General features: G+C 47.1%; 4 protein-coding genes across 6 annotated transcripts; 3 read left to right on the top strand and 1 right to left on the bottom strand.

Moving 5' to 3' along the window:
- Positions 1 to 161: 161 nt before the first annotated feature.
- Positions 162 to 2,331, top strand: ppp1r27b (protein phosphatase 1, regulatory subunit 27b). Its single transcript, XM_084686066.1, has 3 exons — positions 162 to 626; positions 926 to 1,076; positions 1,711 to 2,331. The coding sequence occupies exons 1-3, from the start codon at positions 398 to 400 to the stop codon at positions 1,832 to 1,834; spliced, it is 504 nt and encodes a 167-aa protein (XP_084542192.1). The 5' UTR covers positions 162 to 397; the 3' UTR covers positions 1,835 to 2,331.
- Positions 2,332 to 2,930: 599 nt separating this feature from the next.
- anapc11 (APC11 anaphase promoting complex subunit 11 homolog (yeast)) lies at positions 2,931 to 4,291 on the bottom strand. Its single transcript, XM_084686067.1, has 3 exons — positions 4,025 to 4,291; positions 3,667 to 3,786; positions 2,931 to 3,261 (listed from the first exon to the last, which is right to left on the bottom strand). The coding sequence occupies exons 2-3, from the start codon at positions 3,773 to 3,775 to the stop codon at positions 3,116 to 3,118; spliced, it is 255 nt and encodes an 84-aa protein (XP_084542193.1). The 5' UTR covers positions 3,776 to 3,786; positions 4,025 to 4,291; the 3' UTR covers positions 2,931 to 3,115.
- Positions 4,292 to 4,401: 110 nt separating this feature from the next.
- LOC146237635 (THO complex subunit 4-like) lies at positions 4,402 to 7,377 on the top strand. 2 transcript variants are annotated; one of them, XM_084686064.1, is made up of 6 exons: positions 4,402 to 4,739; positions 6,036 to 6,203; positions 6,296 to 6,443; positions 6,540 to 6,606; positions 6,747 to 6,942; positions 7,060 to 7,377. In XM_084686064.1, the coding sequence occupies exons 1-6, from the start codon at positions 4,521 to 4,523 to the stop codon at positions 7,072 to 7,074; spliced, it is 813 nt and encodes a 270-aa protein (XP_084542190.1). In that variant the 5' UTR covers positions 4,402 to 4,520; the 3' UTR covers positions 7,075 to 7,377. The 2 variants fall into 2 exon arrangements, with proteins under 2 accessions (XP_084542190.1, XP_084542191.1); XM_084686065.1 differs by lacking the exon at positions 4,402 to 4,739 and adding an exon at positions 4,759 to 5,625.
- Positions 7,378 to 8,879: 1,502 nt separating this feature from the next.
- Positions 8,880 to 16,729, top strand: LOC146237634 (rho GDP-dissociation inhibitor 1-like). 2 transcript variants are annotated; one of them, XM_084685074.1, is made up of 6 exons: positions 8,880 to 8,983; positions 13,139 to 13,327; positions 13,966 to 14,049; positions 15,975 to 16,051; positions 16,190 to 16,253; positions 16,486 to 16,729. In XM_084685074.1, exons 2-6 carry the CDS (start codon positions 13,141 to 13,143, stop codon positions 16,683 to 16,685), a joined length of 612 nt encoding a protein of 203 aa, XP_084541200.1. In that variant the 5' UTR covers positions 8,880 to 8,983; positions 13,139 to 13,140; the 3' UTR covers positions 16,686 to 16,729. The 2 variants fall into 2 exon arrangements, with proteins under 2 accessions (XP_084541200.1, XP_084541201.1); XM_084685075.1 differs by lacking the exon at positions 8,880 to 8,983 and adding an exon at positions 12,200 to 12,559.
- Positions 16,730 to 16,979: the final 250 nt, after the last annotated feature.

Raw genomic sequence — 16,979 nt, 5'->3', positions numbered from 1 at the left:
GTATTGGCTGGAGATATGAGATGGATCCTGGAGCTTGTGACACGGTAGTAGGGCCTGCATGTGTCTTCCAATTCTAGACACCATATCTGTGAGGTGACAAAGCCTAAAATAGCTGTGCGGGGGGTATATAAAGGGCCAAATGCAGGCCTTGGCTTCCAGAGGACTTACTCCACTGTGACTACAGTACCCTGCTCTGGAGAAGACACTTAAAAAGCCCTTTGGACTTCTGGAAAAACGTCAAGATTTTTTATTTGACCTTTTTTTATTTATTCTTTCCTTTTATCACAGAAGTTAGCTGGGCTTTTATTCTGAACTTTGAAAACAAATCAAATTGAAGCTTTGGCTTGATTTGCACTCTTTTTTTTGTTTTCTAAACTCAAGCCATCGTCTCTTGAAGATGAAGTATTACCAGTACCCAGTCCCTCAGACCATGGGAGTAAAGGCTCTGTCTCCCGACAAATGTGGGTCCCTCTCCTGCAAAGGGGCTGCCTCTCTCAAACCCATCCGCAGCGTGCACTTCCCCAACGACGTCGTCTTCCAGGATTACGTGCGCCAGGGCGAGCTTGAGAGGATCGGACGATTCATCCGAGCCAGGAGGGTCAGCCTTGACACCATCTACCACTCTGGTAGGTCACCGGGGCTACAGAAACAAAGCATTTAAAAAAAGCATGTATCTGTAACTTAGGTCATCTTACTCTATTGGACAAATGTGGAAGGGTGCTGTGCTCATTTGCAAGTTTAGCTCTACTCGGATCAAGTGACTTGGAATGATCTATTTACCTAGTTATTCCTCTTGAGTAGCGATTCATAAGTGGTGTCTCTGAGACCCACGGTGAAAACGATCAGCTCATCACAAACACTCCTTGTGCAGTACGCCGGCCGGCCCATTTCTGACACTCTGAATCTCCTTTCGGGATCGACGCAGGCATGGCAGCCATCCACGAGGCGGTGTTGTCCGGGAACCTGGAGTGTGTGCAGCTGCTGGTGAAGTACGGAGCAGACGTCCACCAGAGGGACGAGGAGGGCTGGACGCCCCTCCACATGGCCTGCAGCGACGGCTTCCCAGACATCGCCAGGTGAGCCAAGGTTCCGCAGACACTCGCAGTCCAATCGTGCCATTGGCTCGGCTCATACTGAGCCACAGGTTTCAGACCCACTTTCGTACACACACACAGTCTTCAGCTACACTGTCACACACACACAGTTACTGGCTTTACCCATACTTTCTCTCACACACACGCGCGCACAGTCAAGTTAGGCTTTCCAAAAAGATGTGAGCCTATGTCCTATTCATATCACCTCAAAGCTCATGATAATGCTTTGGGGCCAACTTGTATCGACACTGCTCATTGTGTGATGCAAGACCCCTGTTGTTCAGTTGACCTGCCTCAGAGTAGGTTCACAGTCCACCTTTGTCATGTGGTGGGCAGCTCATGCTGTTTGCATGGCAGTGTCATGTACATACAAGGCAAAACACGGGAGCAGACCACACACGCGCTGGCTGAGCACTCCCTCAAAAGCCACACCGCAGGGGTAATACAAGCTGAAGATATGCCATGTACTTGTCCTATGTTGACCTCCCGGACCTTGAACTATACTTGAAACTCGCATTTAACGTCGCTGCACAGTGCGACGCCTTCCACACAGGGAGTAGCATAGGACACCTTCTTTTACTGACTGGGGGGTGGTGCTCTGGTTCTCCTTCCCCAGGTACCTGCTCTCTCTGGGCGCCGACCACGAGATCGAGAACGAGTGTGGGGAGAAGCCGGCTGACCTCATCGATCCCGAAAACAAGGAGCTTCTGCAGCTTTTTGGAGTTGGGGGAGACGACTAAGCCCCTCCCCTTTTCTGAAACGCATCAATCTGCTTCCTGGTCCTTCGGGCAGCCCTGCGGCAACGGGACAAAATGGACAGATGACGGTCAGATAATTCTGCGTCAGACGTCTCTCCTGGGTGCTGGGATACGTCTCGTCAATGCTGATTGGCTGGCCAGTGAGAGTGGGATGAGCTGTGGTTGGAGAGAGACTCTTAACGAGGCACGGTCAGCTGACACTGCTTTCTGCAGCGCTGAAAAGGATGTGAGATCATGAACTACATTCTATGCAGTGAATTGAGCATTTGAATGAAGTAGATAGGCAGTATGGTTATATGGTAATCAACTTCCTAATGACTATTGATGAGGTTTTGTTTTTGCTGTGTATGTGTTGAAGGAAATGCTTGCATACATTATCCATTTTGTAAAGCACCCTGGGTGTATGTAGTACTATGGCTTTGTCTTAATATGTATCTATTTTTATACATTATTTTTCATTAAAGTATTTTATAACTTCATCCGTTCTTTGTTTGTCAACAACCTGTCTATGGAGTTTGTCCTTAATTCTCTGTTGTAAGGACAGAAACACATAATATGTATGTTCATGGGTCTTTTCTGTCAGTTGTAACAACAAATCACAAACTTACAAATGACAATCTAGTAAAAACAAATATACATATAATGTAAAACCTCCTGTGAAACACAGATCAGTGTTTCCTAACATGAGCTCATGTGAAAACCGGTCTTGCCTGGCAGTGCTTGAACACACAGTACACTGGTGCTATTTTTAATGCAAAGTATTAATGCAGCCAGGCTAAACAAAAGTTTGTTTTGGTTATTTTATCCTGATCAACATGATCTCCCCCCAAGCCCCCACCCCTACAATCTAAATCTTGAGCCTTTATCATTATTTTGCACTGTTGGAATTAAATTCACTTTAGACTTTAGGAAGAATATCTACTGTTTGCTTGTAGTCCACAACTACTCAGAACACAATTGTTTTGAATCACACTTGTGAATGATCCCAAGAGTACTGACAGACATAAAGCAGACAGATCCTTAAGACAATCTGAAAAAGGACCTGATAAGTTACAGACAAGTGTTCGGGGTGTGACAATTCAGCCTAAAATAATAACTTTAATCCAATTGAACGATTATTCACATTCTCACCAGTCGACCACTGATGCATACCAACAGTACAAAAACAGAAATATATGTACATATATTCCAAAAGTATACACAAATCCTCAAATTGAGGTATATTCATTAGTCTCTGAAAGGCAATCCAGGAGCGTTGTCACTTTACTCCTTAAACTTCCACTCCTGTCGGCACATGGGGCACTGCTGCTGCACCTGCTGGGAGTTGAGCCATTTGAGGATGCAGTGCATGTGGAAGCAGTGCGAACACTGGCCCCACACCAGTGGACAGTCATCTCCGGGAACCTTACCTGGAAAGACAAGACATGTAAGGTCAATGACATTCACTTTGAAAATGTACATTTAGTCATTAAGCAGACGCTCTTATCCAGAGTGATTAACAGTAAGTACAGGGACATTCTCCCCGAGGCAAGTAGGATGAAGTGCCTTGCCCAAGGGCACAGCGTCATTTAGCACGGCCGTGAGTCGAACCGGAAACCTTGTAATTAATAGCCCAAATCCCTAACCGCTCAGCCATCTGACCCCGGAAAATGGGATCTGGTCTCAAATTTGGTGCGTATATTTTGCATCATAATCACCACTTCCAAACACGTTTATGCAAGTCGGGTGGGCTTTGTTTAGACAGAGGAACTTAGCATTGTCTACCAGCGGCTCATAACTCGATTCAAGTAACAGGCAACGCGTTAGTAACTTACAGTCGGGGCAGCAGCCGTTGAAAGACATTCGGCAGATCCCACAGTTCTCATCATTGGCCACCCAAAGCCAGGACGCCACGCCGTTCCATTGCTTGATTTTTACCTTCATCTTCTCTGTCCCTAGTAGTAAATGGAGATAAATAATTACCTAGCTAGCTAAACAAGCTAGCTAGATACTACTTGCAGAGGTACTAGCAGTGAGCGATGTCAACAATAGTCAGTATTCAAACTGACAATCACGAGGTGAATTTCGCCAAACAATACATGTATTATGCGACACGACAGTGGGAAAATGTCTTATTTATAAACACTTTCCATATATTTGGGCGTTATTTAGACTGCCTCATTTCGCGCTTACCATTAAATCCAGCTACTTCTTGATAACGCGTCCAGTTCCAGTAGTAGTTGAACAATACTGAGAAAAAAAAGCGAGACCTCCAGTGGTCGGAGGAAGAACTGACGTTGATGTCAAACTAGTTACAGTAGGGGGGTGTTGTCTCGAAAATCGAGAAATGCTGTTTATCTCTGCAGAGGATTTCCGCGCATACACCGTAAATACATTTAGTTTAGCAATGAAAACGTTGCCTGGCCAAAGATGTGTCTTGGGCGTTCCGACATGGTTGCTTTACCGTGTGTAAGCAACAGGTGGCACCACTGCTGAATATTTTCCTAAAATAAACGGAAGTTGTAGAAGCACCTGATTACATCATTTCCTTTCATTATTTAAGTGCCTCCTCTTCTCACTCGACGAGGCAAACAAAAGTAAGGAGCGGAAAGGGCCAGAGAGTTAGCTACTAGACAACGTCCTAAGAGTTTATTAGTGTTTAGTAATTTTTTCTAGCATTAGTGCAAACATGTCTGATAAGATGGATATGTCTTTAGACGACATTATCAAGCAGAGTAAAAAGGGTGGTGGTGGAGGAGGCGGCGGCGGCCGCGGAAACAGAGGAGGCCGCGGCCGAGGAGGATCATCTGGGCGATCTGGATTCGCCGGTCGGTCTGGCGGAGGCCCTGAGCGGAGTCGACAGAATTTCAGCCGGGAAAGAAGTAGCAGACCTACGCCGTACAGCAGGGTAGGAACGAGAGGGAGCTCACAGAAAATGAAAATGGTCCGACACCTTCGAGGATGGGTGTCACAAAAATCTATATTGTGGTTTTGAAAGTGCGTCACATAAGTCATGAAGCTGTTCCACATTTTGGCATGATGTGGAATCCCCGTGGGAAAGGGCACATCCAAGAGTCGCTTTCAAACGCCATGCTGCTTGTCCTTTTGGTAATGGCGTATGAAGACGTGCGTTGTAAGGAGATTACACATTGTGGTGTAACGATTTGCTGCTAGCCAACTAAACCGCATTTTCTCAAGCAGCATCCACCCCACAGTACGGATCGCCGCGTTTCCGTTCCTGGCAGTTGAACGGGGATGAAGTTATTCAGCCTCGTGTGTATGGATTCCGAAGTTCATCGCCCATCTGGCTTTTGTCTAGCTAGCTATAGGCTACTAGCTGACTTGAGAGCTAAAAAGCTAGTCAAGCATTTTCCCTACTTGTTGACGTCATTGTTTAGGGCTAAGGATGCCACCTGGCCACCGAAGCCAAGTCTTTGTTCTTGACACGAGCTGCAGAGGAACCTCAGCCTGTTTGTGAATGATTAGAATCGTCTAATTTCGGCCTGAATTCGAATTGATTACGCAACTTCTCAAACTACGTGAAGTGAACAAAATGGCGATCCTTAAGATGGATGCTTCTCAAACGGATCCACCATTGTAGTCCCCACATGGAATGCTTTGTTAAGTTAAATCCGGACTTCTCAAAGAACACTGACCCAAACTACTTGATGAACTTTGCAGTTGGTCAGTCAATTAAGGACGGCAAATCAAGCAGGAAGGCAAGGATTTCATCGTGATGGACTCGCTCGCTTGGAAGAGAAGGCCTCAAGGCCTACCCTCGTCACCGAGCTCAAGTCAGTTTTTATAGCCGGGAAGACTGCAAGGGCAAATCAGCGAAATGCTAAACTTAACCCAGCCATTAAAACAACAGTGCATGCAGAGTCCATTTTACTCAACACTTCATTAGTCTGTTATTTTTGCAGTTTATTTGTAACAGTTAAGAAATATTCAGTTTCTTGTTTTTCCGTTTAGTCTTCAGAATTGAATCTATATCATCTTGGCTAATGCAGGCTATTGTGTAGCCTATTGTAAATGATGTATAAGCACAATTGAGTCACTTTGTCGTCATTTTCGAGAAATGGTGCTCAAGTAAGGTTCCCCTTCCTGCCCGGGCAGCGGTTCAGTATGCGCATGCTCACACTGATCGTCAGGAACAGGGGAACCGGAAGTCAGCAGCCGCATCTGTTTTATTGTCCTCTTGCAGCCAAGAGAGTTGCCGGACAAATGGCAACACGACATGTTTGATGGCGGCGTCGGTGCCCGCACCGGCGGAGGCGGAGCAGTTGGAGGCGGCGGTACCGGTGGTGTGGAGACCGGCGGCAAGCTCCTGGTCTCAAACCTCGACTTTGGGGTCTCAGATGCTGACATCAAGGTATGCATGAATTGTTGTTTGCCATGCTACTGGTTTATACGGGTGAATGTTCTAGGTGCCCTAATGACATGATTCTCATTGCCCTCTTCCAGGAGTTGTTTGCTGAATTTGGCACACTGAAGAAAGCAGCTGTGCACTATGACCGTTCTGGTCGCAGTCAAGGAACTGCTGATGTCCACTTTGAGAGGAGGGCAGATGCACTTAAAGCCATGAAACAATATAACAACGTCCCTTTGGATGGTAAGGTTCAATTTTGGAATTTAGGATCACTTAACTCGGCGTATTGTTTTAATTCCGTGTCCATCTAGGTGTAAACTAAACTCTATGTCCTTTCAGGCCGGCCCATGAGCATTCAACATGTCACATCACAAATCGACACACAAAGACGGCCATCTACACAGAGGTAATCTTAAGGGAAACTTGTGATTGGAAAAATTGCACCCGAGAAAAGCTTTTTCCGTGTTGGGGGTTGTGTAAATCTTCCGGGGGGGCGGGGTGACAAATATTTATTTCTCTTCACCTCCCATCTTCTCTGACCTCCAGTCCTAGAGGGGGCGGCGGCGGATTCAACAGAGATCGAATTGGACGTCCCAACTCTGAGAGGAGACAGGGAGGAGGAGGGGGTGGGCGTGGTGGCGGAGGGGCCAGAGGCCGGGGGAGAGGTGGGCGAGGAGGAGGCGGCAAACCAGCACTCTCTGCTGAAGAGCTGGACGCTCAGTTGGATGCTTACAATGCAAAGGTCAGAAACGGATTTGAAGACAAATTTTGACAAATGATGTTGACATTCTCCTCGTGTAATTTGTCTTAAATCCAAATGTTTGTCGACCTAATACATACTTTTTTCCTCTTCTCTCAGATGGAAACCAGTTAAACTTTTTCCAAGATGCACACTCTTCAAGATATAGCCCCAGCCCTACCTATCTGCCATCATTGGATTTGAAACTAGTTGTTGTTTGTCTAAAATGTTTTACACTTGCTGTTCTTTGAAGCCATTTTAATGTACAGACCTTGTTTCCCCCCCATTTTAATATTATGAACACTTTTTGTACCATTTTATTTTGGGTAAAATTGTAGGTTATTGAAGGGAGGATTTTTTTTCGTTGGTTCTTCCCTCCCCTGATTCTCCATGTACTGTTTAATTGCAATAAACCTACAACCAAACTGTTCTCTGCAATTCTTAGTTCAGTCAAATCATTGCTGTTGTTCAGAATGTAGATATTTAGAAGAGCCCTTTTTTTAATTACCAGGAGAGCAGTGTCATTAGGAAGTTTGTGTAGTCCAGGGTTTGTCACAGTCCATGCTGAAATGTTAAAGTAAAATAGAAGGCAGTAGGCTTGTTATAGATTACTCCTCAGTTACCATAGAGACGGTTGGAATCCAGTGGGCCCAACGTTGCAAAGGATTGCATCAAAAGGTCGCTTTTATGAAGTGTAATGCATACCCTTTATGTATCATAGTGACATCTGCTGGTCAGGTCATGGTGAAGGCAGCTATATATGGATCTGAAGAGATGTGCTTGTGCGAACAAGACCCCGTGTTGGAACGACTTCAGTATTGAACTGGACAATTGGTGGCAAATTAAAACATTTCTCCACTGTCTTGCAATTAAGTTGAACCTTTTCTCTGAACCTACAAAGTTGAGACACATTGTCAACCGCACAGTTTTAGGATAAATTAAAGCGAAGTGATGCATTAGTATCGGTTAATGTTGAATCAATGTCTATACCGCTTTGTGAATAACATCACTTGCTCAGGTAGTAAGTGCATGGACAGATTTAGAAACCACTGGCCCCTGGGCCTGGATGTGTCAAGGGCCCCCCCCTCACTGCAAAAAAAACGAACATTTCTCTTGGCAAAACATTCTTTTTTTTGTCAGGAATACTATTGATATTGTTTAAAAACGCAAAAGTACTCGAGTAATCAACAAAATAAACAACGTTTATATTCCAAAAATATTTGATAGTTGTAACCATAGACTAGAGTGTACATTTGTAGGGTGAAAAATGACCATCATAGGCTTAACAATATTATATCTTCAATAAATAGTGTGTCGGGGGTGCTTAGACACAGCTCTAATGCTATTGTTTTGCACTTGCTTTTGGGATTTCTCCCTAAAAAGTTGAAGGGCCCATATTGCATGGAGTACTCAGCCCCTCTAAAGTCCTATAGATAAACTGAGGGGATAAACACTCAATTGAAAGGTATCATGATGGTTCCTTTCTTGTGACATCTTCAAAGTGAATGTTTAGTCTACTTTTTGTTAAATCAGTAGGACTTTTGGGGCCCTGTTAAAGACATTAATGACTTAAACCTAGCATATACCGGCTACGGCGCTTATCATTATATCAATACACTAGTACATATCAAGTTAATAACAGCGAAGTCACACAGAGACTCTGGGTTAGGGGCCCCCTGAGCTCATGGGCCCCTGGGCCCGGTAGGTCCGTTGGTTAATCCATCTCTGAGTAAGTGTCCATATTGAGAATATGAACTGAACGAGTTATTTACACACAATTGAGATCCATTTAATTCCGATTGTAGCCATATGAATACGATTACAATGCAATGGTTTCAAACCTGCCAGCAAAGTAAATATGCACATTCAAACCGTCTTTACCGGAGGGTGCGCAGCACCCGCACATGCACATGACTTGCGTGCGCGTCAGTTCCCGGAAGAGTGAAGCGCGAGCGGGCGGCACCGTTCCTTGTTCGCCATACTTGCATAGTGCAGTGACTGAAGCACTTATTCGAGCAGCACCCGAAAAACCTGCTGTACACCGGTAAGGACCTCCATCCTTCACAGAAAGACTCTTTGAGCGTCAGAAATGTAAACGATGAAAACGTTTATAATTGTACAAGGTTTTTCGTATTTCGGGTTGTCATTTCAATTTGAGCTAGCCAGAGACCGGCTGGCTATTGAGTTGTTCTAGTAATGCTGAATGGCTAGCTAGCCATGTCCCACCCAAGGCATGGTGCTACTGCTTGTGTCAGCCAGCAGGTATGGCTAGCACAAACCTGAATCATCTCCTTGTGCTTGTGGGCAAAATAATTGTACAAGAGGATTCATGTGTCTAACTAACTAGAAAGCAATTCAAACTGGTTGGTGAACTGTCCCCGTGCATAGATGGTAGCTTCTAGATTAATGATGACTTGCTCCAGTGTGTAGCCGGTGGTTGTGCTAAACGGCGAGCTTTATCTGTTGTTGGCAGTTGTGATCTTTCGATGTGTGATTTTTTTGACGGGGCTTTCTAGTCCCTAAAGGACAATGGATTACTTGTTTGAATTGATTTTCAGTGGTTAGATTCGCTTATTGTTTGTTAATGAACATCTTTGTCTCACTGCAGCATGACTCATGAGACAAAGAAAGTTAGCTATAGCTGCTGTTTCAAGCCACCGAGAACTCGTTTTCTTCGTTAGACTTACTATAGCTAGGTAGTAGTATTTAGAAGCATACTGTATTTATTTCTTGGTTCAGTGTCAGGTAGAAAATCAGAAACGGAACATTTTCTCAAAGACAGCGTTGTAGAAAGAACCTTCAGCAACTGGGATGTGGGTTGACATTCCTTATGTACTTATAGCTGGTCGTCACCAAAGCAGTTTGGGTATACACCATAGTTATGTATCTTGTGCGGTTTGTTTGTTTCCTCTTCAAATAATAGACATTCTGAGTTTGAAGCATACATTTCCTGTCAATTTCCAAACCTGTTGCAAAACTTCACAGCTTCCTCTCAGGGGCGGGATGGTCTCCTCGCCACATAGACCAGTATAATTAGGCATGAAATTAAATTCTAGATGGGGTTTTGTCCCTTAATAATTTGAAATACTACGTTTTTTTCAATCAAGGAAAATTCCACCCAGGATGACAACCCCCTCTACTCGACATACAAAGAGGACGTCATTTTGAGAAGGGAAAAGGTGTATGTTTAGCTCGAGTGACAGAGCAGGGTTAAGTGGCGGCAGTTATGCAAGTTTCCTACCTCTCTGTCAAACAAAGATGCTAATACACACTTACTGTTAACTTCAGTTCAAACTTGAATTTAGAACACATTACATCATATACAAGTTTAAAATTGAGCAGTGAGCTTTTCCATGGCAAATCTTCTCAGCTCATCGTTTGATGAAGGTTGAGTGGAAGCAAATGGAATTAGCACACTCAATTTCCCTTTCCCCTGAGTTCTCTTTGCTAATCCCTCCTTGAGAACTGAGTGTGTATTTGACCAGGTTTCTAAGATGGGGAGGGGAGGGGGGGGGGGCAACAGGCATGAGCCTGAACTGGTTCCACAATCTGCAGAGCTGCTCCTCTTTAGCATTCCTGTCTGAGATGCTAGTTTAGGCAGGTCAGTTTGGGGGGTGAGCGTGGGGAGGGGGGGGGTGGAAATATGTTGGTTAGCAGTAGCAGCACCCTCCCCTCAGTAGCCTGAGGTGGCTGGAAGCCACACTACTTTTTTTTTAACCAAGTACTCCCTGTTCCACGATAAAGCAATTCACTAAGTTGCGGTCCAGACTAGATTCCAAACTAGATTTTTCTTGTTTCAAAGACCTCGACAAGAACTTGTCAGAGATTAAAGTCAAATGACAGTTCCAGTTAAACATTTTTTAGCTTGAACTGTCAACGCCGCTTTAGGGAAAGAGTGCGATCACACGTCAGTCCAGATGACATGGCAGAAGTCCATACTAGGCCTGACTCTAACCTGAGTTATCATGTTGTTGTGGCTGGCAGTTTAACTGGTTTCCGTTCAGGTCACAAAGTATGCCAATCTTGCATCAAACAGTCCGTTCCTTGGACGTTACTGCTGCTGCTTGTGAAAACGCATTAACGTCACACCTCATGCAGCCCAGCTCCACTCGGGACTTTGTCTGGTGTTTAGCGTTCACTGGGACCCTTCGGTTCCACCTGTACCCCTGGAGCTCTCCCCCGTCGCAACTTTGCAGTCGAAACAAGTGAAGGATTAGCTTGACCTTGGCACAAACACATGTCATACAAACAAACAGAACAACTGCGTCAGTAATGCACTCTGCTCCATTTTCTGTCCTCTGAACGAAGGAGGAAAATCTGTAGTCCCACCCCACCCCTCAAAAGCTGACAGTTGTATATATTAGATACTTGACTGTTTCCATGGTTTCCAGATGAGTGCTCAACTCAACTCCCAAGTAAATAGTAGGCTTTTTCATTGCTGTTCATAAAGACAGATCATCAATATGGAAAATGGAAGACTCTTCCTTTTTTTTTCTTCTCTCAGTTACAATTGGAAAAGTTTTCGAACCGCACTGATCTTCGCTTCTCAAAAGCGAGTTCATGTTGCAGGCTGGGACACTAAAGGACTGCTGACCTTACTGGGAATGTCGAGTCTATCTGGCATAAACAAGCACTTCCTGCTTTTGTTATAGCCTCTCTAGTTACCATGTGTCGAGCCAAGTGCGTTTTCCCCAATAATAACCCTTTGGATGTGAATGACACGCCCATAGTCAACTTCACCAAGGTTGAATCACCTTGTGAGAGAGATCTCAGGCCTTATTCCCCCCCCCCCCCTTCTTGCCTCTTGTATACAAATTATACTGTTGTGGTGAACACAAAGGAAATCGGACCTCTGTGTTAGTTTTGGTTCTCGCACCCCCTAGCTGTGCTACAGAATGAGGTCAGAGCCATCCGTCACCTCTGCCAGGGCTGGACAAGAGGAACACTGGGCCTGATGGGCTGTGTACAGATCTTTCCATCAACATGGGCGCAGTCCTAGGAAACTAGGGACAGAAGGAAGAGGTCCTACCTGGAGATCAGCAATTCAGCCAGCCCGTCAGCATATGTAGACTTTGATACAAGCTCTGTTTTAGTATTCAAGCAAAGGCGGACCAGTGTCGGGGGAGAGAGAAGGGGTAGCTAGAGACAAAGGGGGGGGGGGGGGCAGGGAGGGTAAGAGAGGGTGAGAGAGAGTCTGACTGGCTCTGTGATTGATCTTTTTTTAGACAGATGAGGCCCTGCTGGTGGTGGTCCCAATGCTGATACACAGCCCATGCTCTTCTGACCTCAATAATGTCTAGACCTGAGTTTGTGTGTGTGTCTAAGAAAGTGTGTGTGTGTGTGCTCATGTGGGGTAAGAGGAAGTGTGTGTGTCCGTATCCCGTGCTGGTGTGTGTGCAAGCGCCTGCCAGCCGAGAGAGCGAGAGATCTGTGTCATGTGACTGTGTACCATGACCTCATTTGCCGGTTGTGTAGCTGACTCTGGCTTTGACGTGGTTTCAGAGAACCGTGTTCTGATTTTAGGACCCAGACTTAGGTCATCTCCAGTCTGATAGGGAAGTCTGTTCCCTCCAAAACAACACCTCTCCTTCAGTCACCCTGAGGACGCGTGGAATTCAAGGTAACTGGCTTAAGATCCATTTGGTGGTCGTTTTTGGCACATGCGGTCTGTTCTTCTTATTGAAGTATAGTTGTACAGGAGCATCAATCTGGTGTAGGACTACGTAGGGAGGTGTAGGGGCGGGCAAACTTGTCTGCACACTCTTCTCGTTGGATTCCATCCGCTGTTTTTCTTCCTTCGTCTATAATCTGTTCTCCAGCTTCAGATGAAGGGAATTACAGCAGCGAGGAGGAGATTTGCTGGCTGTGTGGAAGGAGAAGTGTCCCACCTTCCCTCCAAAGGGATGGTGAAAGGTCTCCACAAAATGTCTCAATTTTCCTGACCCTCCCCTCTCCTCTCCTCTTCTCCTCCCCTCCTCTCCCCTCATCTCTTCTCCTCCTCTCTCCTCCTCTCCCCTCCTCTCCCTTCCTCTCCCCTCCTCTCCTCTCCTCATGTCCTCCCCTCTTCTCCCTTCCTCTCCCCTCCTCTCCTCTCCTCATGTCCTCCCCTCCTCTCCCCTCCTCCTCATGTCCTCCCCTCCTCTCCCCTCCTCCTCTCCCCTCCTCCTCTCCCCTCCTCCCCTCATCTCCTCCTCTCCAGACATGGCTGAGGACGACCTGACCCCAGAGCAGCTGGCGGCCATCGCTGCAGAGAACGAGGTGGGGGAGTCGGTCAACTACAAGCCGCCGGCCCAGAAGACCCTGCAGGAGATCCAGGAGCTGGACAAGGACGACGAGAGCCTCCGCAAGTACAAGGAGGCTCTGCTCGGAGAGGGGCATGCCGTGGCCGGTGAGGGAGAGGGCGTGTATGTGTGTGGGGGGGCGGGACAGTGTGTGTGTGTGTGTGTGTGGGGGGGGGGGGGCGGGACAGTGTGTGTGTGTGGGGGGGGGGGGGGGAGTGTGTGTGTGTGTGGGGGGGGGGGCAGTGTGTGTGGGAGGGGGGGGGGGACAGTGTGTGTGCATGCATCTTCCTGCCAGTCTGCAGGCCCCCCCCCCCCTCCTCCGCAGTGAGAGAGGCCTTCTGCTGTAGGACTGGGATTAATCACATGTTTAATTAATGCCAAAAGTCCTCCCAGTTAATGGCTAGATGTCCTGATTTCAGCTGTCTCTGGGGCTGACGGAGGACAGCTGCTTATTACAGCACACACACACACACACACTCCCTTCACTTGTGTTGAGCCTGTCGACTGCTCTCTTTGTGTCACCAAAAGAATCGCAGAGAAGACTGGATTAAGTCTTGCGGTCGGAGGAGGAGGGAGCAGGGTGGGTTTATTCATTCAAAATGACCCCTGCAGTACAGTTAAAGAAGGGGATTAACCCCATGTTGGCTCCCACAGCACTCTGATCATTTGGGATGAGCAGTATGGGATAGCACTGGAGCGCTGTGTGTTTTGGTGTGAAACCTGACTGTGTCTGGTCCTGTCCCAGACCCCGGTGCCCCCAACGTCCAGGTGACCCGGCTGACCCTGGTCTGTGACACCGCCCCAGCGCCACTCACTCTGGACCTGCAAGGTAAGCAGCCATGGAGACCACTCAATATCAAGGACAAGATGTTAGATTAGATTACGATTCAAAGATAATTAATTTCTGGAAATCATGTCCGAACACAGAAAAAAAATACTACCTTACAGAATGTAAGGTATTTTAAAAGTATGAGACAGATGAAGGAACATACTTGGACATAAAACTGAAGAATGATCTTGTACCTAATATAAGTGTCTTTTGTCAAAAGTTCTACCAAACAAAGGGTTGGTCAGTGAAAAAAACTAACAGTATATAGTCAAATGGATTAGAGATGACGCATGGCTGCTGACCTCAGAATGCTGCGCCTTCTCTCTCCTGAGGGCTGTGTTGAGCAGCAGGAGACCTTGTCAGAGAAATGGCCCTCTGACTCATCCTTGGTGAGCAACTCTTGTTCCAGTAAGACCACTCGAGTTCTAGAATAAGACCACTCGAGTTCTAGAATAAGACCACTCGAGTTCTAGAATAAGACCACTCGAGTTCTAGAATAAGACCACTTGAGTTCTAGAATAAGACCACTCCAGTTCTAGAATAAGACCCTTCCAGTTCTAGAACAAGACCCTCTAATTCTAGAACAAGACCCCTCCAGTTCTAGAATAAGACCCCTCGAGTTCTAGAATAAGACCCCTCCAGTTCTAGAATAAGACCCCTCCAGTTCTAGAATAAGACCCCTCCAGTTCTAGAATAAGACCCCTCTAGTTCCAGAACAAGACCCCTCTAGTTCTAGAACAAGACCACTCCAGTTCTAGAACAAGACCACTCTAGTTTCAATTTAAAGCCAGACTCGCTCCAGTATTGAGCCAGGCCAAGGCAGTCAATGCCAACATCCCCAAGCAGCTTTCCCAAGGTGCAGGTAGAGAGACTGTAACCCTGGAGACGAGTGAGAGTGGGACCCCTACTGTAGGAGCCCTGTGTCAGTGTGACTCAAGCCCAAGCCCAGCAGACTGAGACGACACAAATCGTCTGATTAACATGCCACCCATTGTCGATGTGTTGATTGCATTGAGACGATATTCAGGTTGAAGATATTTGGCACATTGTTACTATTTGTGATGGGAGAAGAGTTACATTTTTTAGATTTTTGATGAAGCAAGTTGTGTCTGTGTGCCAGTGAGGGAGATGCAGCCTTAATTAAGCCTCCTAATGAGGCATTGCCATTGTTGGGTGATGATAATGACCCCCACTGGGGGTGTCACTCAGCCCTGCCCCCTTGTCGTCGTGGTCGTCATCCCCATGGCTGTGGAAGACCCCCACAATCTGTCACTGCACACATACACATCACCCACGGACAGACTTAAGGTCATGAGCAGGCTACTGCTGTTCTAGAGAGGCAGAGAGGCAGAGAGGCAGAGAGGCAGAGAGGCAGAGAGGCAGAGAGGCAGAGAGGCAGAGAGGCAGAGAGGCAGAGAGGCAGAGAGGCAGAGAGGCAGAGAGGCAGAGAGGCAGAGAGGCAGAGAGGCAGAGAGGCAGAGAGAGAGAGAGAGAGAGAGAGAGAGAGAGAGAGAGAGAGAGAGAGAGAGAGAGAGAGAGAGAGAGAGAGAGAGAGAGAGAGAGAGAGAGAGAGAGAGAGAGAGAGAGAGAGAGAGAGAGAGAGAGAGAGAGAGAGAGAGAGAGAGAGAGAGAGAGAGAGAGAGAGAGAGAGAGAGAGAGAGAGAGAGAGAGAGAGAGAGAGAGAGAGAGAGAGAGAGAGAGAGAGAGAGAGAGAGAGAGAGAGAGAGAGAGAGAGAGAGAGAGAGAGAGAGAGAGAGAGAGAGAGAGAGAGAGAGAGAGAGAGAGAGAGAGAGAGAGAGAGAGAGAGAGACGGGGTTGTTTGTGAGACAGAGAAAGGGCTTTGAGAGAGGATGAGCTGAACTGCCTGACCTTTTGTGCTCTGCACAAACCTTATGGTTCCTTTTTTTTGTGCTGTGTGTTAACAGGGGATCTAGAGGCCTTTAAGAAGCAGTCCTTTATCCTGAAGGAAGGGGTGGAGTACAGAATAAAGATCAGCTTCAAGGTAAGGGAGCACGCATAGCTCCATGTTCTCCTCTTGTTGGTACCTCCATCTATTCCCAGGAAATATACTAACTAACTAATATCTAACTATAACATTTCTATGCTATAAATAAACGGCACGCCTCTTCTGTGTATTCAGGTGAACAAGGAGATCGTCTCGGGGCTCAAGTATGTCCAGCAGACCTTCAGGAAAGGAGTGAAAAGTGAGTAATGTAATCTTCTGACAAGTCACCTCACCCCTTAGAAACGCAAAACACAAACCAAAAACATTCAGGAATTGGCACGCAGAACTCGCGTTGCTGGACTAGCTCTAGTATGTTCCACGTCTCAGTCCAACCGCTTCACAACGCCACCGATCCGACGTCTCCTAGCAACAATGAAGTGTTTTAGCCCACATCTAAAAGCTGCACGTCTCCCCCCTTCTTCCTTCCCCAGTCGACAAGTCCGACTACATGGTGGGCAGCTACGGGCCGCGGCCTGACGAGTACCACTTCCTGACTCCTCTGGAGGAGGCCCCCAAGGGCATGCTGGCCCGCGGCACCTACAACATGAAGTCCAAGTTCACCGACGACGACAAGCACGACCACCTCTCCTGGGAGTGGAACCTCAACATCAAGAAGGACTGGAAGGACTAAAGGGAGACGGAGAGGCCTTTGGGAACCCCCAGCCCCGCCCCCCCAGCCCCAGCCCCCCCCCCCCCCCCCCCTTGTCCCACACATTTCACCCCAAGTATCGTCTGTTCGTCCCTGCTGGTTTCCTTCCATCCCATCCCTCGCTGCCCTTCTTGTCCGCTCAACACTCGTCTCGGCTCCTCCTGCGTTCCTGCGGGAGCAGTCGCAGTCCCCCTCTGTCCGTCCAAACCCTCCACCCCCCCCCCCTCCTCCCCCTCCGCCTTCCACTCACCAGGTGCAGAAGGTTCACCTCGGTTC

This window comes from Hypomesus nipponensis, chromosome 21 (genome assembly GCF_054491055.1).
Source record: "Hypomesus nipponensis isolate SF chromosome 21, ASM5449105v1, whole genome shotgun sequence".
NCBI classification, from domain to species: Eukaryota; Metazoa; Chordata; class Actinopteri; order Osmeriformes; family Osmeridae; genus Hypomesus; species Hypomesus nipponensis.
This window is presented reverse-complemented; position numbering and strand designations above follow the sequence as displayed.

What these genes read in the sequence shown, in the direction of transcription:
- ppp1r27b (XM_084686066.1), top strand. Translation starts at nt 398, where the DNA reads ATGAAGTATTACCAGTACCCAGTCCCTCAGACCATGGGAGTAAAGGCT. An exon ending in TGACACCATCTACCACTCTG is followed by an intron (nt 627 to 925) that starts GTAGGTCACCGG and finishes GGATCGACGCAG; the next exon opens with GCATGGCAGCCATCCACGAG. An exon ending in GGCTTCCCAGACATCGCCAG is followed by an intron (nt 1,077 to 1,710) that starts GTGAGCCAAGGT and finishes CTCCTTCCCCAG; the next exon opens with GTACCTGCTCTCTCTGGGCG.
- anapc11 (XM_084686067.1), bottom strand. Translation starts at nt 3,775, where the DNA reads ATGAAGGTAAAAATCAAGCAATGGAACGGCGTGGCGTCCTGGCTTTGG. An exon ending in CAACGGCTGCTGCCCCGACT is followed by an intron (nt 3,262 to 3,666) that starts GTAAGTTACTAA and finishes TTGTCTTTCCAG; the next exon opens with GTAAGGTTCCCGGAGATGAC.
- LOC146237635 (XM_084686064.1), top strand. Translation starts at nt 4,521, where the DNA reads ATGTCTGATAAGATGGATATGTCTTTAGACGACATTATCAAGCAGAGT. An exon ending in GACCTACGCCGTACAGCAGG is followed by an intron (nt 4,740 to 6,035) that starts GTAGGAACGAGA and finishes GTCCTCTTGCAG; the next exon opens with CCAAGAGAGTTGCCGGACAA. An exon ending in AGACGGCCATCTACACAGAG is followed by an intron (nt 6,607 to 6,746) that starts GTAATCTTAAGG and finishes TCTGACCTCCAG; the next exon opens with TCCTAGAGGGGGCGGCGGCG.
- LOC146237634 (XM_084685074.1), top strand. Translation starts at nt 13,141, where the DNA reads ATGGCTGAGGACGACCTGACCCCAGAGCAGCTGGCGGCCATCGCTGCA. An exon ending in ACTCACTCTGGACCTGCAAG is followed by an intron (nt 14,050 to 15,974) that starts GTAAGCAGCCAT and finishes GTGTGTTAACAG; the next exon opens with GGGATCTAGAGGCCTTTAAG. An exon ending in CTTCAGGAAAGGAGTGAAAA is followed by an intron (nt 16,254 to 16,485) that starts GTGAGTAATGTA and finishes TTCCTTCCCCAG; the next exon opens with TCGACAAGTCCGACTACATG.